General features: G+C 37.0%; 1 protein-coding gene across 6 annotated transcripts in view; it reads right to left on the bottom strand.

Annotated features, from left to right (window-relative positions):
- Positions 1-20,497, bottom strand: part of CACNA2D1 (calcium voltage-gated channel auxiliary subunit alpha2delta 1) — a 357,434-nt gene that overhangs the window by 306,104 nt on the left and 30,833 nt on the right. For all 6 annotated transcript variants that reach the window (XM_085569965.1, XM_021543146.3, XM_085569969.1 and 3 more), the window contains exon 2: positions 1,349-1,430. In XM_085569965.1, coding sequence (XP_085426091.1) covers positions 1,349-1,430 — 82 coding nt within the window. The remainder of the gene's footprint in view (positions 1-1,348; positions 1,431-20,497) is intronic.

Raw genomic sequence — 20,497 nt, forward strand, 5'->3', positions numbered from 1 at the left:
TTTCCTCAGGAAGCTCAAGTGCTAAACATTTTTGTGTTGGAAACCCATGCTTGTATGAATCTGATGATTTCTGTTAGGACATCAAGATTTTGTTTTCAGCTTGCTTATGGTTTTGAAAGATTAAAACACGTATATAAAACATCTGCCTTAAATTGTGTTGCAATATGATGCAGTCAAATATTAGGAAAGGCCAGAACTCAAATCAACTCTGCAATCTTCATTTATGTACATCGTGCATGCAGTGACACAGCCTTTCCTTTTATAAGACAGTGGTGATCTCATCTGAGCTAATGGACATCTGAGCTAATCATCCAACCTCCTCATATAGTCAGTGAAGACAAAATGTCCTTCTGGGACAGGATACACACAAGACATCAATGTCTGGGCAAAAGGTCATTAAGGTCAAAGGAATACATTAATACACCATGCTAAATCTGACAACTTTACACATTATTTTTTCTGTGTGTTTCTTAACGGCTTCAAGAATCGTTCAAAGGTATCTGCTCAAACCTCTGATATCCATTTCATGGATCATTTGAAATTATTTTCTGAAAACCAAATCTCAAGGCTTCATGTTCAGTCACCCAACACCAGGGGCTTTTGCTGGCAAACAATAGCTCAGTTTCCTGATGCAGCAGCAAAATTCCCTTCACCTCAAATCAGAAATCCATCAGTTAAAAGAAAGAGCCATAGCTCTTGTGCAGGGATAGGGAGAGGTATGATCATATAGTTGTATACAAGATTGTGATATATACATACATAATTGTATAGGCAGTGTAATTCTGACATGTTCTTAATTGTGCCTTCATTTTTCCGCAATGGCACATGCTTTGTCACCATCTATGAATAGGATAATAACACAAAAAAAATCTCAACGAGAGATTTATAAATTTCTTCTCTAAAACAAACTTGGTGTTTGAACAGCTGAATAGAAGTAATTTTCATTCTCATCTGTGTTTCTGCTAACCAAAAGCTGCCTCACTTCATGAAATATGTGTCAGAAAGCTAGGTTCCCTTGTTAATAGACAGCAGAATTTTCCACCACTGTGAATGGTTGCTTCCTGGATACCGTATTTGACAAACAGAACATAAAAGTGCTTGCTTCAGTGGAAGTGTTGCAACAATGGCAAACCTTATGTCTGATACTGCAAAGCTGATTAAATATTATCAATGAGGAACTGCTGCAACATTGAGAGTGAATGGATGGGTGTATGTTGTTCCTTTTTCTCTCAGTAAGAACTGCAGAGTTTAATCCCCCAGAAGCATTTTTGTATGTTGGGATGAAATGATTGTAAAGATGCAAGCCCTTCACTTTCTAGTTACAGCAGCCTAGGACACCTCTTCTTACTTCAGCAAGCCGGTCCACTCCACTTGCAGTTCGTGCAAGCGTCACCAGATCTTCTTGCATCTTATCCACCCATGCTTTTATCCTGCAGAAAACAAAAAAGAAAGCAGAGGCATCCAATCAGATCACTGACAAATGAAAATGGCATACAAGCATATAGCACAGAAAATGGGAAAAAATAAAAGGGATAAAGTTGAAAACAAAACATAAAAGACTTGTCTTTGACGTTTTTCTTCTACTCAGCCTTGTTGACCTGAATCTGTTTGTACATTTGTCTGTGGTGGCCATGCCATGCTACCTATAAACCCAAGAGTGCCATCCTATCTCTGTAGCCAAGCTGCAGCAAAGATCCCCACAACAGAGCTGGCACACTACCTGCCAGGACAACCTGCCTGCCCTGCAGCTCACTCCCAGAAACGCCTCTCTCGAGTGCCCCAAGGTCCTTCTCCAAACAGACAGTGCAGAGAAAAACAGCAGCTGGAAGCAGGCTTACAAACCACACTAGATTTTCTGGCCTGTAGCCTTCCTTCAAAGAAGCAACAGCAGGACAGGCAGCAGTGGCCACGAGCTGTTTTGGAAAGGCACGTTTGCTCCTGGCTGCTGTCACCAGGGAACAAATGATTTGCTGTCATGACTTCTCTGCTCCCTGTGCCCAGTAAACCTGACTCTCTGGAAAAGCATTGGATCCAGCACAATTTCTGTGCCATGTCACGTTCTCTAGCAGGAAAGGAGCCATGGTGAAAGTTTATTCCAGTAAGATCCATGTTCAGAAGGTTGTCTTGCTGGCCTAGATAGAAAGTTTCATATCCAGCTGAACTCTCACATTATCCCTGCCATTATGCCAGCTTTCGGCTCAAACCTAGAACAGATAAACATATTTATCTCAGCCATTTCCCAGCCCTAATCATATACCCCAGGGATAACAACTTAGATTAATTCATTAATAAACACATAAAAAAAGAGGATTCCATTTTTGCTTCAAAATGGAAAATTTGCAAGACTAAGAAAAAAGATGGAAGACTGATATTACTCCTTTTTTCACTGGCTTTAATGAAAACATTTTCTGTTAATCCACAACCAATATCTTCAAAGAGTACCATCTCTATTATGGTCTCAAGTTGACTATTTTTATTAAAGGACCCTTCATCATGGTTTCTTCACGCATGAAAATCACATTTACATTGACTATAGCAATTAATTTCATTGTTGGTGTAGTGCTCCCAAACTTTCTCTTCTATACTTTGCTTTACAAAATCTGAAATAAAATAAATTAATTTACTACCTTAATTTCAAATCTCCACAAAGCCCTATATTATAAAAACATTTAGTTCTGTATAAAAATCAGTTTGTTTAAAACCATGGTGCATTATGTTTACCGTGGCTTTATGACCATCATCTGCATCTGTGCAAAGCATATTTACTGAAAAGCACAAGTACAAGTCCAAACAAGAAAATGTTATCATTTTCCATTATTGAATGGTTTCCGTTTTTCTGTGTGGAAGAATGAGGTTTATGAAAGGTGAAAAATTGATACCCATTACGCAAAAGTGTTTTCAAAAGCATAAAATAAATAATTGAACACCCTGAGATTTTTTTATGATCCATTTCAGTTATAAAAATTGTGGGTGTTATTTCTAACAGCAGTCAATAGAAAAAATCAGAGAGGATTGATTTCTAAATTGACTTTTTCCATTTCCTACTGCTTTATATTTTTACAAGAGATAATCCTCTCTGTCTTTAAACAAAACTGGAATGGTAGAGACACATATTAGTTAATTAGTTACTTAGTTAGCTATTACTTACTTAAATTTGAAATTTTGGAAGAAGCTACACTTAAAACCAGTAATTACTTACTATTACGTGTAAATTAATTATGAAGCATATTTTCTTTTTAACATGAAAAAAATATTGATTTTTCAATAAATACTTCTTACATATTGTCTAGAACTCCTGCTCCACACAATTAGCCCACACCTTGCCTTTTGAAATTAATCGCTATTACTAGTTTTTGTTTTAGTTGGGGTTTGGTTTGATTTTGCTTTAATTTGTGTTTGAGCTAGGCTTCTCCTTCAGTGTCAATGAGAAAGGGCATGTCCAGAGCTGAAACACTCTCTCCTCAGCCAGGTGAGCTGAACCTATCTTCTACTTATCTTCTAGTGGAGCTTTGGACAACTTTGATTCCTAGTCCAAGTTCTCCAGCTTGACTTTTAGTCAAATAAGGGTAGAGAGTATCAGTCTGTAAACTGAAATAGGAGGAAGTACATCTTCTTCCTAACTTAATGGCAATCTCCCTCCCCAGCTGTAATTATAATGTAACTAATAAGGTTTCTTCCAATATATTCACTAAATATTTACCTTAGGATGATTTTATTGCATATTGGAGTTAGCCTGTTAAATCTTCTGCAGTGAAAACTTTTTTTTTTTTGCTTTACTGTATATCAGGTGCAGCATTATCACAGAATTATGGAATCATAGAATAGTTTGGTTGGAAGGGACCTTTAAAGGTCATCCAGTCCATCCCCCTGCAATGAGCAAGGACATCTTCAACCAGCTCAAGTTGTTCAGATGGCAAAAAGCAATAACATCAGAAGTGTTGAGCTAGATTACTGCCAAAATAGAAATGATAAAATTACATTCTATGACTTTGAGGAAGCTCAGTATAATTCCTCTTGCTTTCCCACAAGAATATGAATATGATTAGTAATATCTATAAAGTCTAATGTCAGCATTTCTGCATCTCAGTTTCCTACCTTGCTACCAGACAAAAGTGTACATTTGAGACAACTCATGCTCCACATAGGCTTTTTCTCAGAAATGGACATACTCACATTCTATAACTTTCACAATAAAACTGCATAGAGTATATAAAATAAAGCTTTTTTTTTTTTTTTAATGAAGGACTCATCTCATTGTGGTTTGAGTGTTTTTGGGGTTTTTTTAAGTGTGTCTTAAAAAAAAAATAAATAAGGTCCTTTAGGCACTGAAATGCTTGTTTGGTGCTCCTTTTAACTGAAGCCTGCAGTGCAGTATCTGTCTGACAGCTGCTCATGGTCAGAGTTTATTTAACAATTGGAAAGCTGTCAAAGCAAACAGGAGTCCCCATGACTTAAAGAAGCAGCAGCAATTTTTTTTCTGCAAAGGGCACCAACAGAAAGCCTGTACAAAAGGCTGGTTTGTTCCTATCATTATTAGTTTAGCACAAACATTGCAATGGACGTCCTATTGTAAGGTGATTATATTCTGCAGGACAATTGACTGTAACCCCCCTCTCCCACACACAGGTTGTCCCTGTATGAAGCAGTGACAAGACAAAAGGAGTGTGCACATGCTTTCCCACAGCAACTTCCAAATGATCTGCGTGATGGAGGGAGCCATCTGATTAAAGACAGACATGGGTCATTTACTGGGGGATTAGAAGGTACAACCCTGCTCCTGTCACCTGGGCTGTGATCAGATTGATGATAAAATAGCCATAACACTAAAGAGCCATGCATCCACATTATGTGATTACCCAAGTTAGTGAAACAGCTATTTTGACAGTACAGGAAGATGTTGTTTTCTCCATTTTCTTATTGTATTTTTTTCTTATTTTTTTAAAGCAGGACAATGATATTTGCTAAAGTCAAAGGATTTTCACAGGTATACACCTAGCCACATTCCAGGCAGAACAAAATATAGCAGATGCTAGACTAAAAAAATCCTTCTTTTAATTTCATTGAAACCTATTTTTATATTAAACCTGTACTTGCAGAGAGCACTGCTCTGTTACAAGAGTAAAAGAAACCAAGACATCTCAATGCAGAGTAACCTGGCTATAACCCTTTTTTTTCCCTACTGAAACTGATGCAGTATTTTTCTGCTGACTTCAAGGAAGGTAGATTCACGTAATGATATGCGATATCTTTGTAGAGCACTCACACTAATTTAAGGTCCATTAGCTGACTTCTGCTTGGATAATATATTATAATCTAAAGAGGCAAGGTTAAACCTTAACTCTGGCAATCAAAGTCACGTGCTATGTTGACGATCCACATCCAGTTCTCTACAGTTAAGATTACATTCAGCTCAAGTTCCTTTATAGCTCTTTTATATAAAAATAGCAACAACTGAAGTAATGAAAGCTGTCAGTAGTGAGAGGAAGAAGTAAGAAGTGTTTTCAAAATAGGTCAATATTTCTCTGATTATCAGAAAAGAAAAAAAATACACAACACACTGCTCCTAATTCAATTGGAAAATGATGTTCGGAAAATGAAGACAAATGAGATTAGTTTCGGAAACTGAGAGAGAAATTCTGCCTTGCTATATTTTTTCAGGCTAACCCCACTTTATATTCTTGCTCAGAAAAAGCCTTCACTTTCAGATTTATATTCTTTTAGAAGATTTGCTGTTAGTTAAGGAGGGGGAAAAGGCTAAAAAATTATCAGAGCAGCAGGCTTCGCAGCCATTCTTTGTCACTGTAAGGCAACACCAAAGGGCAAATAGAAATTCTTATAGTAATTTATAGGAGGCATGTGAATGGAAGTTACAACAGAATTACTAACGTTCTACACAGAAATTACCCATGTTCTGCATTTGCACCTTTCACTGTACAACTAGTGATTTTAAATAGCACTATATTATTTTTCATGACCTAAGCTGACAGCAGTCATCTTTCAGATACGGGGATAAATGGATATATGTATAGACAATCAGACTTTTGAAGGAGAATAAAGGCAAGTTTTGTGAAATACTGAAAAATTTTCATAATGCACCAAAATTCCACTGAATCTCCAACAGAATGAAAGGGGCTGGATATGAAGAAACTGATGCAAAGATCACTAAAATCCCATTGTTATCTCATCAATCTCTTGAATGTCCACTGTCTCCATAGCCAGAAATAGAGTAAAAGAGGGTTATATAATTTATATGTGATATTAAAACACAATAAGGCAAAATAGTCCATCTAAGGTTTTGTAAATTTTCCAGATCTTACTACAGTGTTTGTAGTAGTCCAGTTAGATTCCACAGAGGGGATTCAATTTCATCATCCAAAGACAGGCTCACCTCATTCTGTGACTTCTATGGTTATGAACACCTCAGGATGATGTAAAATCCTCCAACACTCCTTTTTCTGTTGTTTGAAAATTTGCTAATGTGCTACTTGAAGGTACTTATAACTATAGAGTAAAAGTACTATACATAGTAAATAACAGTTTGAAATGAAGGTAAGGATTCGGAAATTTAAGTGAAAAGAGGTGTGTTCTGCAAGTGTTGAAGACCCTCCTTTATTCCAATGCAACGATATAGAAATATATATCAAGCCCTAACTGTCTGTTAAAAATATATCACACAATTTTGTATAAATATTTCAAAGAATGTTTGTGTAATAAAAGCAAAGCAAAGATTAATTCATGGCATTTGGCTGTACTGAGTGAGGAAAATACAGAAGCTATGTGATCTCTGTGCATAAAAGTGGATGCACAAAATCTTCTGCATCTTCTACACCACTGGAAAAGATATTTCCTTTGTTGGCATGAAGAAAAATTAGTACTTTGTTTCTTTGCCCTCTTTGACCATTTCATCTTCCCAAATGTGACAAGCTGCTGGCCATGTAGTCAGCAAGGACCTCCCAGAGATAAGATAGACCCAATGGTCAAGGCCAGATGGCCCCTTTTATTCTTTTCTGTTTTCAAAGTGTAAAACCCTTTCTTGAAATAGTTATTTTACATTTCTCAAAAGGAAACATTTGGGAAGCAAGACATAATTTCTCTGTCATATCTGTTATTTTGTAGACAGAAAATGTCAATGTAGATGGAAATCTCTTCAGGAGACATTTGATTCTGATTTGATGTCTGTAGCAGACATCCTAATGTTCAGATTTGAGGGTTTTAAGCTTTTAATTTATGTGGTTAGGCCATCCAGAGACAGAAAGTAGAACATTTTTCCATTTTTTCCCCCCAACACTCCTTCTCTATCTGAACACAGCTCATCTCCATCATGGTCTTCAGAGAACAAGTTCTCAGGATCATTCACAAATGATTGTTCTACCAACTGTTCTTTCAAGGACTCCCCCTGTACCACAGATAAATTGGGAATAAGGGATTCAGAGATGCACATTGGAACAGAGAAGAAGAAGGAATGACCCCATGGGCCAGCAGCTCAGGATCTTTAAGTTTCACCACTGACTTCCGTGAGAAAGCAGTGGCAAGTCAATGGTTCATGGCACGTGAGGGCAAATCCTTTTCTGTGTACTTTTTTTTTTTTTTGAGAAAATACTTCTTTGAGAAAAATACTGAGTCCCAGTGGCAGGATTCAAGATGGAAATGGTCAACAGTGAATAGCACCATGAGCTTCTTAGCCTTTGCCCTACTGGCAATAGAAGCAGAAACCTTTCTCCATTCTCAGCCAGGACTTCTAGGCCAAACTATCTCCTTCACCCCAGCATCTCTTTTGGAGCACAGTCTAAATGGTTGTTTTGCTCCCACCTTCCTTTACCAAAACCTTGCCTAAATACCTCCATCAGAAGTCTTCACAGATGGATCTGGGAGGAGCCCCCTCTGACCCACAGGTTGGACCCACTGACTGCTGCTCATTCTCACTGAAAGAACCTCTCCTCATATTTCAACTCTTCATCTGCAACTTCACTTTACATTTTAACAAGTGTGTAGCAGATTCTTCAAAGCACCCAGATGTTAAGCAGAAGTGACAAAGTAATTCCTTCAATATGGTGTCTACTTTCAAGAACATGGTCCTATTATTTTATAACCTTGTTCAGTATGAGCCAAGTGCCTAAGAGGTGTTTAACTACACACATTCATAATTATAGTTTCTGCTTCACAAATATTTCCCTTTACTTTGCCAAAAGTGTTCTTTAGCAGTCTAAAGCTTCCTAGAAAATAACATGAAAAATATCCTCTCATGGAAATTACAGCTGCAGAAAATATCATTTAATAATTTAAGATCAATCTTTAATTCAAGCCTGACAGAGTCAGCTGCAAAATTGCTATAAACTGTAAAAAGGACGCTTTAAAAATTATTATGCTTTAATTATCAAAGATTATACTGCTAAAACAGTTCAACAGAGAAGACATAACAAATTTTCAGTTCAAATGACTGCCAGTAGAGCTCAGATATGTTGCATTAAAGGCTTTTACAATAAGATATACATGTAGTGCCATTTGTTGTTTACCAGTGAAAAAGCAATCAAACTTTCCAAATCTAGTTACTGTTCTTGTGACTGAGAAATATAAATTCCGAATGAAGACTCCCTAATTTGTTTCTAATCTGTAGCAGAGTAAAAGCAGTGATTTAATTTTAAATTAAAATGGTCTAATATATGGCCAAGGATATACAACTCACAAAGGAGCAGGCATTGCTGGAGAGACCTGAACATACTTGCACCCACCAGAGATCCCCTAAAAGAGCAGGCAATATGCCTCTCATCATCTCTTTGCTTCACCTCTTATAACTAGTATTTAAAGAGTGTCCAATGCAACTGGACACTCTTTAATGCAATCTGGTCTCAGTAAAATTTCTCCATGAAAAACACAGATATTCCACTAAAATTATACATGCAAAGTAGTAAGAAGGAGACTGAAAGTGAATCTCACATGTGTCACTGCAGTTATTCTAGTACTTCAACAATAGAATCTGGATCAGAAGCTAGTCCTTACGCAAATTAAGATGTAAATGCTGCTATTTTTTATGGTTCTGTATTATATGGCAAATCTGTTAATGGCATAATGCCTTTGGAGAATAAAAAAGCATGTCTTAAAAAATGATTGAAAAATAAATCTCCATTGTAATGGAATTTTACAAAGTGCTTAACAGCACAATTTTGCTAAGACATTTCAGGCAAACAATTATTTTATCAGTAGTGTTTAACATATCACACCCATACTTTAACCATAATTTATATTGAAATTACTTCTTCCCCACACTAATAAGCATTACATTTTAACACCAGGAAAAAAAAAAGGGATATTAAAATATGATATGTTGGATACCAGTAAAGAAAAGATTCAAGGAAAAAAACTGAGATTCAGACAAACCAGGAAAATATTCATAACCACGTATGTGCACCGGTTCAACTGAGTGAGTATCCATCAAAGCCACCCAATTTATGCCCTAATCACTTCAGAACCTTGTTTTCACTCATATTAATGCAGAAGCTGCACATATATACTGGACTTGTTGTTTTTTCATACTGAATAAATTGTACAGGCCACAATAAGACACATACATTTATCTCCTTATCTCCTGCAGTTAGTTTGATCTGCTGTTTTGGTTTAAGTTATGTTTACAGGAATGCCAAGATAAGCTTTGAGAGAAATGACCCCATGTTTACCCCATGTGTCATCACTTACACTTCTGAGGAACTGAACAGCAAAGCTTCTCTTGAGTTTAGCACCACATGGATGCCATCTTCAATCAGTGCTTCTCACTGACTTTCAGGGAATTGAAGTACAAATCAGCACCCTTATTAAATATCAAGTTTGTTTGTTTGCTTGTTTGTTTTTAAATTTTTGTGGGGGAGGTATAGTGAGAAAAAATAGTATTAAAGTACTTTGTCTCTCACAGAATATATTAGGCAAGTGCAACTAAGGCAATGACAGCATTATCAGGGAGTTGAGTTACTCATTCTTCTATTTTTATCTGATTATCTGATGTAGGTTTTGGCTATAGCAGCAGAAGTCCAACACCCAGGACTGACACTGGCACCAGCAAAACCCTGAAGTACCCAGCCTGTGCTTTTCTGCAGAGAGGTACAGGAGCAGGTGAGTAATTTCCCCTGTGCAAGTCACACTAATCACAGAATTGAAGTACACAGCAGAATTGGGAGGCTGCACTCAGATCCTGGACAGCAAATCTATTTTGTCTGAGTTTGCCATTTGCCTAAATGTAAAAGCTAGAATTAAAAATTGAAAAATGCTTAAAAACAAGCAGGTGTTTATGTGCTCTGAAAGGTAGGCTGCAATTGTATATGGAGAATCTTCTTTATAAGTTTCTATTAAATTGTTAAAATTATCTAAAAGATGCATGATTTATAACAATCATTAATATGAAATTCATACTGAGAATATTCTATGATCATTTAAGCACTAAAAGAAAGAAATAAAGGTTGGCAAAAAAATGTAGGTGTTTTTTACATAACTATGAGCTGTTTGCTAGCAAGCTTCAAATTTTATAACCTCCTTTCAAATGCATTTTTCTGTGGTGTTGATCCCCCCTTGTTTAATAATGTCAAGGCTTCATAAATAAAACATCTATTACAACAGATATCAGAATGTCACCTTCTGATAAACCTATGTAGTCTCAGAAAAAAAACCCCACCTGACACCAAATATACACCATCAATGTACAGCTACTCTTCTTCTAATTTATTGTGTCCTTTTTAATTAAATACTTCAAAATTTTTGTTGTACAGTGTATTCCAAAGCATATAACTTGAAAGCTGCACATCCAAATTAATCAGCTGCAAAAATATTTCCAAATATTTCCTCTGCAAATTTATTCTTTCTTTCAAAGCCTGACTGCCAATGTGCAAAGTTGTCACCATCCTATGTGCCACTGCTGTGGCATGTGTAGTAATAGCATTTAGAGTAATGAAGAGACTTTTTATTTAGAAAAGACCTGAACTGACTCCATATTCTGAAAGATGTGCACAATCTTCATTCAATGCTACCATTTAAAACAAAAAGTAAAATATCATGCCAGAAGATGCAAAGCAGAGATTATTGCACAGGCAAAAGAATGACACAGAATATTAAGTTCCTACAGAAATTAACATCAAAATTAGCCTAACCACACTGTCTTTAAATTCTTTCCATTTCACAAAGTCACGCTGAATTACATGGAGTTTTTGCTAAAGGCGCAGCTGGCACGTCGTTGTTCATGGGATGCAGATGCATATTAATGGCTGTGTGAAAAGAATAATAGTATATGAGAAATAAGCAATGCATTCTTTTCCTCCTGGTTCAAGAGATTGTCAGTGTTTTCCCCCCCAACACATTGCAGTTTTCTGTCTTGAAAACATAAGGTCAGGACTCCTGATCACAGGATCAAGATGATGCCTGCACAGGCTGGTGCAGAAGAGCCTTAGATGAATTAAACCCACGGCTGTTTCTCCAGGGTGTTAGAGAGAGCAGCTGTGTATCAGAAGTGCTGGCATACTGTAAACTACCAGAAAATTTCAATGCAATTACCCTGTAAAGAACCAGCAGAAACCAAAACCATATTGCAATTTTCCACTTTAGAAAATTAACCTCTAGAAATGGCTGGTGTCAGGTGTTGTAGGCCAGTTTAGCCATAAAGAACTGTGTAGGTCTTATATTTCTGTTGCAATCTTCCATTTGTAATTTATAGCACTTTTCTTAAATCTGAAGAAACTGGAGATTAAAGGATAGTGTTTAATGCCATTATTGGAGCGATACAAAAGCTTTGGTTTCATTTTTTTTCTTTTAAGGAACTCTTATAGATACCTCACGGATTACTTACATAAAGCCCAGAAAAATAAGAGTTCATATTCATGATGTTTGGGTTTCACTTTTGAAGGGCTGTTTGAAGAGACTGCAAGTGTTTGATTCAGAAAGTTCAGGCACAGAAATGGTTTCCAACTGTGCACACAGGGCTAAAGGGCTGTAAGGGTCACTTCACAGCAAAGCTGAACAAGAATGACACTAAATGTAATTCAGCTCTAAAACAATTCCTTCTCAAAGCGGCTTCGCTCTCCTTTCTCAGGCAGGGGTAAATGCTTGAAGGTCAGGAGGCCACAGTGCTTGTCAGTGCATTCAATGCACATTAAAAAGACAGACTATTAAGGAAAGGTCTCTGACATTTACTTGGGAGACAACCCTCCCCTCTTCCAGTTGTCCCCTTCCCCAGTTTCAACACATCTCTAATTAAACATCAATACAATGCAATATAATTGATGTAGTAGCCATTACTGGGAATTGCCCATTCTCCTATCAAATCAGAGTGTACAGAAAAGGCCATGTTTGAAATGGGTGAACTTAATTGCCCAATGGTCCCCAAGAGGGTTGTACAAACAGATCAAGACATCACACACACACAACTGATCTCAGCTGTGACACAAGCTTTTTGTCACTCCCTCATCCATCTTTGCTTACTAGGGATAATAGTGGCTGGATTCGACACTGGACAATTTAATAAATAAGAGCATTGGATGTATTTCAAATGAAGCATCCCAGAATGCAAGATTTAGTGACATTTTGATTAAAGGTCCATACATAACAAAGGCTTTTCATGAGGCAGCTGCTTATAAGACAATCTATTTGAGCAAAACCAGAGCAGAGTAGCTGGTATCCCTTGGCAATTTACTGTGAAACATTTGTTTGCTTCACAACGATCTGGTTCACAATCATTGCGCTTGCATGGTTGGTTGATCAAATCAGTATCTCTAGCAGTCATTACACAGAGTAAGGGGAAAAAAGTCAACTGCTAAAGTAATGTCCTTTTGTGTTACACAAAACAGACATGTCAGGAAGGTGCTTTACATTTTCATTTCCAGTACCTTGTGCTCTTTTTTAAATTCCAGGTAAAAAGCATTGGGGTTCAAGTTTCAGAGTCATAGACAATATTTGATTAAGAAAAGTGTTAATCCAGAACAGTGGAGGGAGGGAGGGAGGAAGGAAAGGGAGGGAGGGAGGAAGGGAGGAGGCAGGAGTGGAGGGAGGAAGGAAGGGAGGAAGGAAGGGAGGAAGGGAGGGAGGGAGGGAGGGAGGGAGGGAGGGAGGAAGGAAGGAAGGAAGGAAGGAAGGAAGGAAGGAAGGAAGGAAGGAAGGAAGGAAGGAAGGAAGGAAGGAAGGAAGGAAGGAAGGAAGGAAGGAAGGAAGGAAGGAAGGAAGGAAGGAAGGAAGGAAGGAAGGAAGGAAGGAAGGAAGGAAGGAAGGAAGGAAAAGGGATATAAGGGTTTACAAATAGAAACAACAGTAATTTGAATATGATCATGCAAAGAACACACAGGCTGCCGCTCCCATGCTGCAATTGCACTGTGACAAGTAGATGCCTTCGTTCCAACCTGGGTTATCAGAAGCAGCTACAGAATATTTAAAAGACAAAGATAGGAAGTATTCAGGCAATAGAAAAAAAAAGAAAATAAGAAACAGCTTGACAAGCAGGGAACATTTCAACTCTGGAGGGGTTATGCTGCATTTATTTAGGCCTGGCTGGGGGTTGGTAAGAAGGCAATAATAGATGGCAGGGACAGAAAGTGGGAATGAAGGGAATGAAGGGACATCTCTTATATTACAAAAGCACAAACTAAAAGATTGAATTGCCTAATTTAGATAGACCTTAATAAATGAGTGCATTTCAACTTTTTAAAAATTTTATTTATAAAATGCTACCCTCGGCAGTTTCCAAATTGCTTAGTGAAAAAGCTGTCGATAACATTAGAGGAAGATGAAGGAACCTTTTAAGCTAGGTGCAGTTTCTGTATTTCTCTTCATTGTCAGGACTGTAATACAATTTTGCTGTGACAACATACAAGATTCCAAGGATACACTGAACGCCTCAAAAGCTCTGAATATGTAACATTCTCCAGATGGGAGGGAAGACAAAAACTTTTGTACAACTGCGTTCACCATGAAGATAGCTCTGAAACAGCAGAGCCAGCCATATCTTTGCCAGACATTCATTTGCTGTGTCAAAATCTGTACAGTTACCTTCTCCATAAGTATGTTTCTCATAATTTTCTTTTTACTTTTATCTGCATCTAACATGTTAGGCTAGAATTTTCTGTATCAAAGTTCTTTCTTACCTCTTCCATTACATGCATGTTTAAATAAAATTCACAGCACAGCAAGGTGTGTGCCACTTGCTTATTTCAAAATACTCTCTCACACAGAAGTATTTTTCATTAATTCATAGCACCTGAACACCTTACACAACACGTGTAGCTCAAATAAAACTGCCTGCAACCAAGCATTAACCCAATTAGCTGAATTTTGTCAGAGATTCTAGATTGCTCAGAAATCATCAATCAGGCCTCAGATTCAAGGGGTTTGAAATGTATTGATATGACATATAATATTCAGAATATTTTTTGTTTTACCTTGACTTTTACTGGGTTATTTGACAGAGCTGACAACAGCACTTGAAGTATTAGCCAAGTTTCAGGCAATACTAAAGGCAATCAACCCTCTCAATGATTTTACTATGTGAAAGTTAAGCAGCAGTAACAGACAGGTGCCTTGTGCAGACAAGGTGTGTTAATCTGGCAAGAACTAAGAGGGGTTTGTTTGACTGATACACGTTTAGTTCCCTGTTACATGATTATAGACAGAGGCTGCATCTGTACTGTAACTTTACACAGTGCTTAGTGCTACAGAGCACAGATGACATCTCTGAATGTTTTCCTAGTACAAGGCTGAGATATCTTTCAATGTCTAAGGAACCTGTGTACCCAACCTCCATTACATTAACAACAATTGAAGGGACAGTTGTGTCATCTACTTTAGATTCTTGCTGTAGGTTTTCTGTATTTCCTATTTAGAAGTTTCTGCCTCTTGCCACTGTGTGGGTAAGTCGAGTGCCTGAACTGGGCTCTCTGATCTGGGCTTTCCTGGTCCTCAGGATTGGATCATGGGGTACACAGTACACGAGCTTTCACAAGAGTCTAAATCCTCATAGTTGTTTTGCACAAAAACCCCATTTCTAAATTGTCAATCTGCCTCTCTCAACAAAATCCCCCTCTCAAATTCAAGTGAGAGTTTGAGAATGGGCCACTCTGCCACACCCACAACCACCTGATCTATGTGGCTACAGTAGTAGGTAAACAGAGACATCTGATCAGCTTCCATTTGCAGAATTAGCACATCCATTCTGTGTACTAGCAATCATGATTGCAAAAGGCTATCCTGAAAGCATTCTGAGATCAGCTGATGTTTAAAAAGCCCTTAGCACAAAACAAAGTAGCACAATCAAAATGTTATCAATTTATTCCCCTTTCTGAGCATGTTGCTGAAACATAACCTCTTTTCATTTAGAATAGAGTGCTGTGCTATGTGAGATCTGTTGCCTGCAGTACAACTGATGATACTTTAGATAAGAAGGATAAGATAGCTTTCAGTCTTACTAAAGTAACAGACCACTTTAATGAAAGTTTAGAATTTGTGTTTAATATTTCATCAGCTTAATACTTTGATTTATGTAGGCTACTGTATGTCCTCAAAGGGAAAGAGGAGAGTACTTTCATAGAATAGCATTTGGGGAGAAAAATGTTGACATTTCTAGTCAAGTTAAATTCCTAATTGTGTATAAATCTTTTATAGTTCTCCTGTTTCTCTGAATAAATTACTTTCATGTTGCAACAACAAAATCAGACATTTATAAACCATGGTTTATGATAAAAACTCATCATAAAACACTAGCTTCTCATAATTTCCAGTACAGAAACAGCACTAGAGTCAGACATTGAGAGAAACATTACTGCACACACAATAGAGGTCCTATTATCCTGTTCTTCAACACTGTAGAAATCCTTTATTGAGACAGTTAATAGCAGTTCTTGATAAAATAAATGGAGGAAAAACATGAAAAGGCCAAAGAATAGAGTAATAGATTTCAGCAAAAATGTAATGAAATTCTTAGAGATGGTGTCATATTTGGATATCTGCACCCCAAGTAGTGTTAGCTGAGAAGAAAGGTCTGTGTATACAAACTTTAATATTGCAATACAAGGGGTTTCTCCATGTACACTCTTTTTTTATAGTGTACAACAATGAGATATTGAAAATGTGCTGTAAAAGTATCTGATGGCTATCAGCTTTCCTATGCAAGCAAGGTATTGGCAGCTCAGTTACCATACACTTGCCAATGCTCGATACAAAAAAATCAAGTAGCATGCTCTGGACTAGCAAACTGTGTACCCTGATTCAATTTTATAATGGGATTGCAGCATTTTCTCCACTTCTGATGGGATACCCTGAAGTTGTCTCTTGCTAGACCTAAAATGATTTAACGTTTAGCAAATGCACATTTATGCCTTTGACTGATGACTTTTGCCATACCCATTCAAATGCCAATCCAAAAAGCATGTCAGCACAAGGAGTCACATTATTCACACAGTCCATTTGTAGTGGTCTCAAGGAGGGAAAGTGGGCAGATTGACTTTGTTCCTACAAGAAAAAAGTAAGTGACCTATGAAATGTGAAGTTGACCTTTTATTTGTTATCAGTCATCTGGACAAGTGAAAGGGAACTCCCTCTTTGTTATGCTTATTGGCCTTTTGTAAACACTACAAGCTCCAAATAGGTATTTCCTGAAAGGCTAAACAAATTACAACTAACCTGCCAAATCATAAAGGAAATCATGGTACAACCATGAAAAGAATCACTATCCTGGTCATGGATTCACTAGACTATTGGGTAAATAAGCTGGAGCAGAAATATCTTAGTTCTGCAAACCTCTAAGCTCTCCAATCCCCTGATGTTCTAAGCAAGGCAGCAAGCAAAGCCATTCATAGCAGTTGTATCTCTCCACATCCACTCAAATCAACACTCAGTTGATGCAGTAAAAGAATTATCTCATGCTACATTATTTTGCAGTGTGTTTACTCTGGTAAAAGCTGATTGGGTTTAGCAACTTCCACAGCAAGAGTGCCATGGCAATACCAATAGCCAAGTCCTACTATTCCAGTGTGAAAAACAGACATTAACCAACAAGCCATTTAAAATTTCAAAAGAAATAGCTTTGTATGGGGCTATATTTAAATGATAAGCCATTATTTCTTTCTAAAGCTATTTGATTATGGATAAAACAAGATGGTCCCTGCTCCTTTCCAAGCTTGCCTCTCCCACAACACAGAACAACTCAGAGACAAGCAGTTCTCTGATTTCCCCACGCCATCTTCAGGCACTCTAGGCCACAGGATCTCATGGCTAATTCTTCCAGAGCTGTGTCTACTCGCACATCCTCTAGGGAAATACCACTCCTTACACAGTCAGAAAATTTAACACTTAATTTCTCATATAGGGCTTTTTTTTTATTATTCATGGCACCATGCCAAAAAGCCTAAAAACTGGAGGACTGAAGTTAGCTGTCTTGTAGCCTGATCTGAATAACCCAAAATACTTTACACAAAATTATGAAGTTCCTCATGCACTGGTTCATGGCTTCTTCCAATAGTTCTCAGCTTCTATCATATGGATAACACTGAGTTCATTGTTTTAGCCAAAACACACTCCCAAGCTCTAATTACAAAAAAATTTTGTAGTAAAAAGCATGAGTTTCATTTGTGCTGTGTGCTTTTATATTCCTGCTGAGAAGTCCCTTGGTCTGCACATTTTCTGCTAAAGGGGGTTTTTGTTACAGGTGGTTTGTGTGGACTTCTGTTAATCCTTTGATAGTCATTTCTGTGACTGTGCACAGTCTACTTCATGGATTAACTGCTTAATCAGCCACATACTCAAGTTCCCACTACCTAGGAGACACATGTATGGTAGGCTTTGTATTTTTAAGGCTCACATAACACTGTCTTAGCCTTAAGCAAAGAAAAAATGGATGATATAACAGGCTCCTTTCAGTCAAATTCTATTGATCCAGTAAAAATCTTACTGCAAATAATTCCACCTTTTAAGGGCTTAAATTAGAGGATTCTTTCACTGCACTCACTGTGTTAGGCACTGAAGCCTAACTAAAGAGAGAAAAAAGGAATAACCAGTAGGCATTTCAGTAAGTTCTTATTTTTCAAAAAATAATTTTGAAAATGATAAAGTGAACTTACATATGTGCTCCAGGCAAAACCCAACCATTTTCATTCTCCCTAAAAATTCTTTAAACAAAGTGAAAGAAGAAAGATTAAAAAAAACCCTCAAACCTGGTAACAGAGAAGCACAAAAAAAGTTGTTGAAAGCAAACAAATTATTTCTGTTGTCTGTATTTTTTTCAGTAGCTCTGTTTCCAAAAGATGGAAAGCTATAAAATACTTTCATCAACTGTCCACTTTTATTGGTTATCTACTGCCTTCACAATCATGATTACTTCCATGTCTCTACATAATCAATTACTTTAAGTAAAAAGCCACTCTAGCTAATGATGCACATTAAAATTGCATCACTAAATAAGGAAGCACCTCAGGGAAAATCACAGCACATACCCAAAATATTCAACATAGTCTTTGAGTTAGTAGTAAACAATCAGAATTCCTTGCAACAGAATGAACACTTGACTGCACGAAGTAAAGGCAGTCATGATATGGAGCTTGACATGCTGGAAGCAACAAAACAACATTAATTGCATCTTCTGTTTGAAATTCTTTTGGGGAATTTGATGAGCTCTTGTTTCAATACTGTGTGCTTCAAGATAAATTATAGTGATGGATATTGCACTCAAGAGTTCATGTAGGACAGTGGTCACTGGATAGATGTAAGAATTCAGCAGACAGTGCTCATTACAAAATCATAAAATAGTTCTTATTGCTGTTTTTCAAAGGTTTTTTAAATGTGATTCAATTATATGCAGAAAAGTAATAAAATATTTCTAACTTTCAGTAGCAAAAAGAAACTATATAAGAAATGTTACTATTGTCACAGTTTTAAACAAATCTCTGACTTCTTTAAATGGCTGCATGTGTCTGTGTATGTATCTGTATATACACACAACTTTACATATAAACACAACTTTATAGAGAGATCTTTTGCAATGATCCACGAATATATCAAAGGATTAATTCCCAAAACATTTTAGCAGTAACAGAATTTACTGTGATATTTACACAACTGAAATTCACAATTATTCTGGAAATTGTTTAGAATTAAATATGAGTAGTCAATGGATATAGTTCCACTCTTTCTCACTCTATGTTTCATTAGAAGAGTTTTTCTTTATTCTTATAAAAGGTACTTAGCAAAATCACGTCTTTATTACTTTTTAATGTGTGTCAAACCACTGACATAATTAAACCCACGTGAATTTCTATGGGAGGAGGGAGATTTAGAGAGACATACCTTTCAATACATCACTCTATCAAGAGAATAAGGATCTAATATTTTGTATTAGAGTATAAAAATCCATTTTAATATTTCCCTGTCCTTAACTTAGTCCTTAATCCTGTGAACTGTTCTGTATAAGAAGCCTCATGTATCTGCATAGAAACCACAAAAGGTAATGAGAAAAAATAACTTGCACCTTCCCACATGGAACTCACTATAGAACTACAGACCAAATCTACAATTAATAGAGCAAAGAGACAGTAGCAGCATCAGCTTTCCCTGTACTAGGTAATAAAAATGGCTAAATTTGTGCACTGCAGTGCATGTATTTCCTCATCCTCCCAGTGTGCATTTCCTATGCATCCCATACACAAGTTCCACTCTAGGCATTAGAAATCCAGTGCAAAGAAGAACTCTATGGCAAGAACTAGAGAGCTGCAGTGCAGGCTGGTGAATGGATTTTTGCTGCTGTTTCAGCCTTTATTTTCTCATGCAAATACAGATTATTCTGATAAGCAAAAGAGGTAGGGGTAAAGTTTGTGCTGTGATATACCAGCTTAATGAAGAAAAGGGAAGAGCTCTTACATGCTCCAAAAGAAGTAGCTTTACAAAGGTGTTGAAGCATGCATAAAATTACCTATAAAAATATTGCTAAGACAATCTCTAGCACACTATTATAAACATAGATACACTGTTTGTATCTATGTAAGAAATCAGAGCAATGCTCCAAAAAGCCAGAATAGGTTGCATTTGTATTACAGCTGATAAAGCTTTGCCACAGAGGGAAGAACCTAAAAAATTAATTTATTATTTTTTTTTTTAATTTTCCTCCTGAAAAGAACAAGGATATTCCATGGCCAGGAGTATCCTTTAAATTAATGCAAGGATTTTAAGTATTATCATTATCTTCCACATCTAGTACTGAGGAGAACCCATAGCTGATTTGCATGTGGAGAACTTTAAAGGATGAGGAACTGAATTTCCACGTCAGCAAAGTACTGATAAAAAGACTGACATCTTACAAGATTATAAAATTAAGATAATAAAGCAGATAAGGTGTGCTACAGGAATGTTGACTACTAATATGAATGAGGACCCAAGTATTACACAGGATTTGAAGGAAAGCCATAGAAATAAATGAGAGATGAGCTGGGAGAAGGAGGCTTGGAGGAACCTGGCCCAGTGGTAGTAAAAAGCAGCTTGCTGACTTGGACAGATA

Source organism: Lonchura striata, chromosome 1A, assembly GCF_050655825.1.
Source record: "Lonchura striata isolate lonStrDom1 chromosome 1A, ASM5065582v1, whole genome shotgun sequence".
Taxonomy (NCBI): Eukaryota; Metazoa; Chordata; class Aves; order Passeriformes; family Estrildidae; genus Lonchura; species Lonchura striata.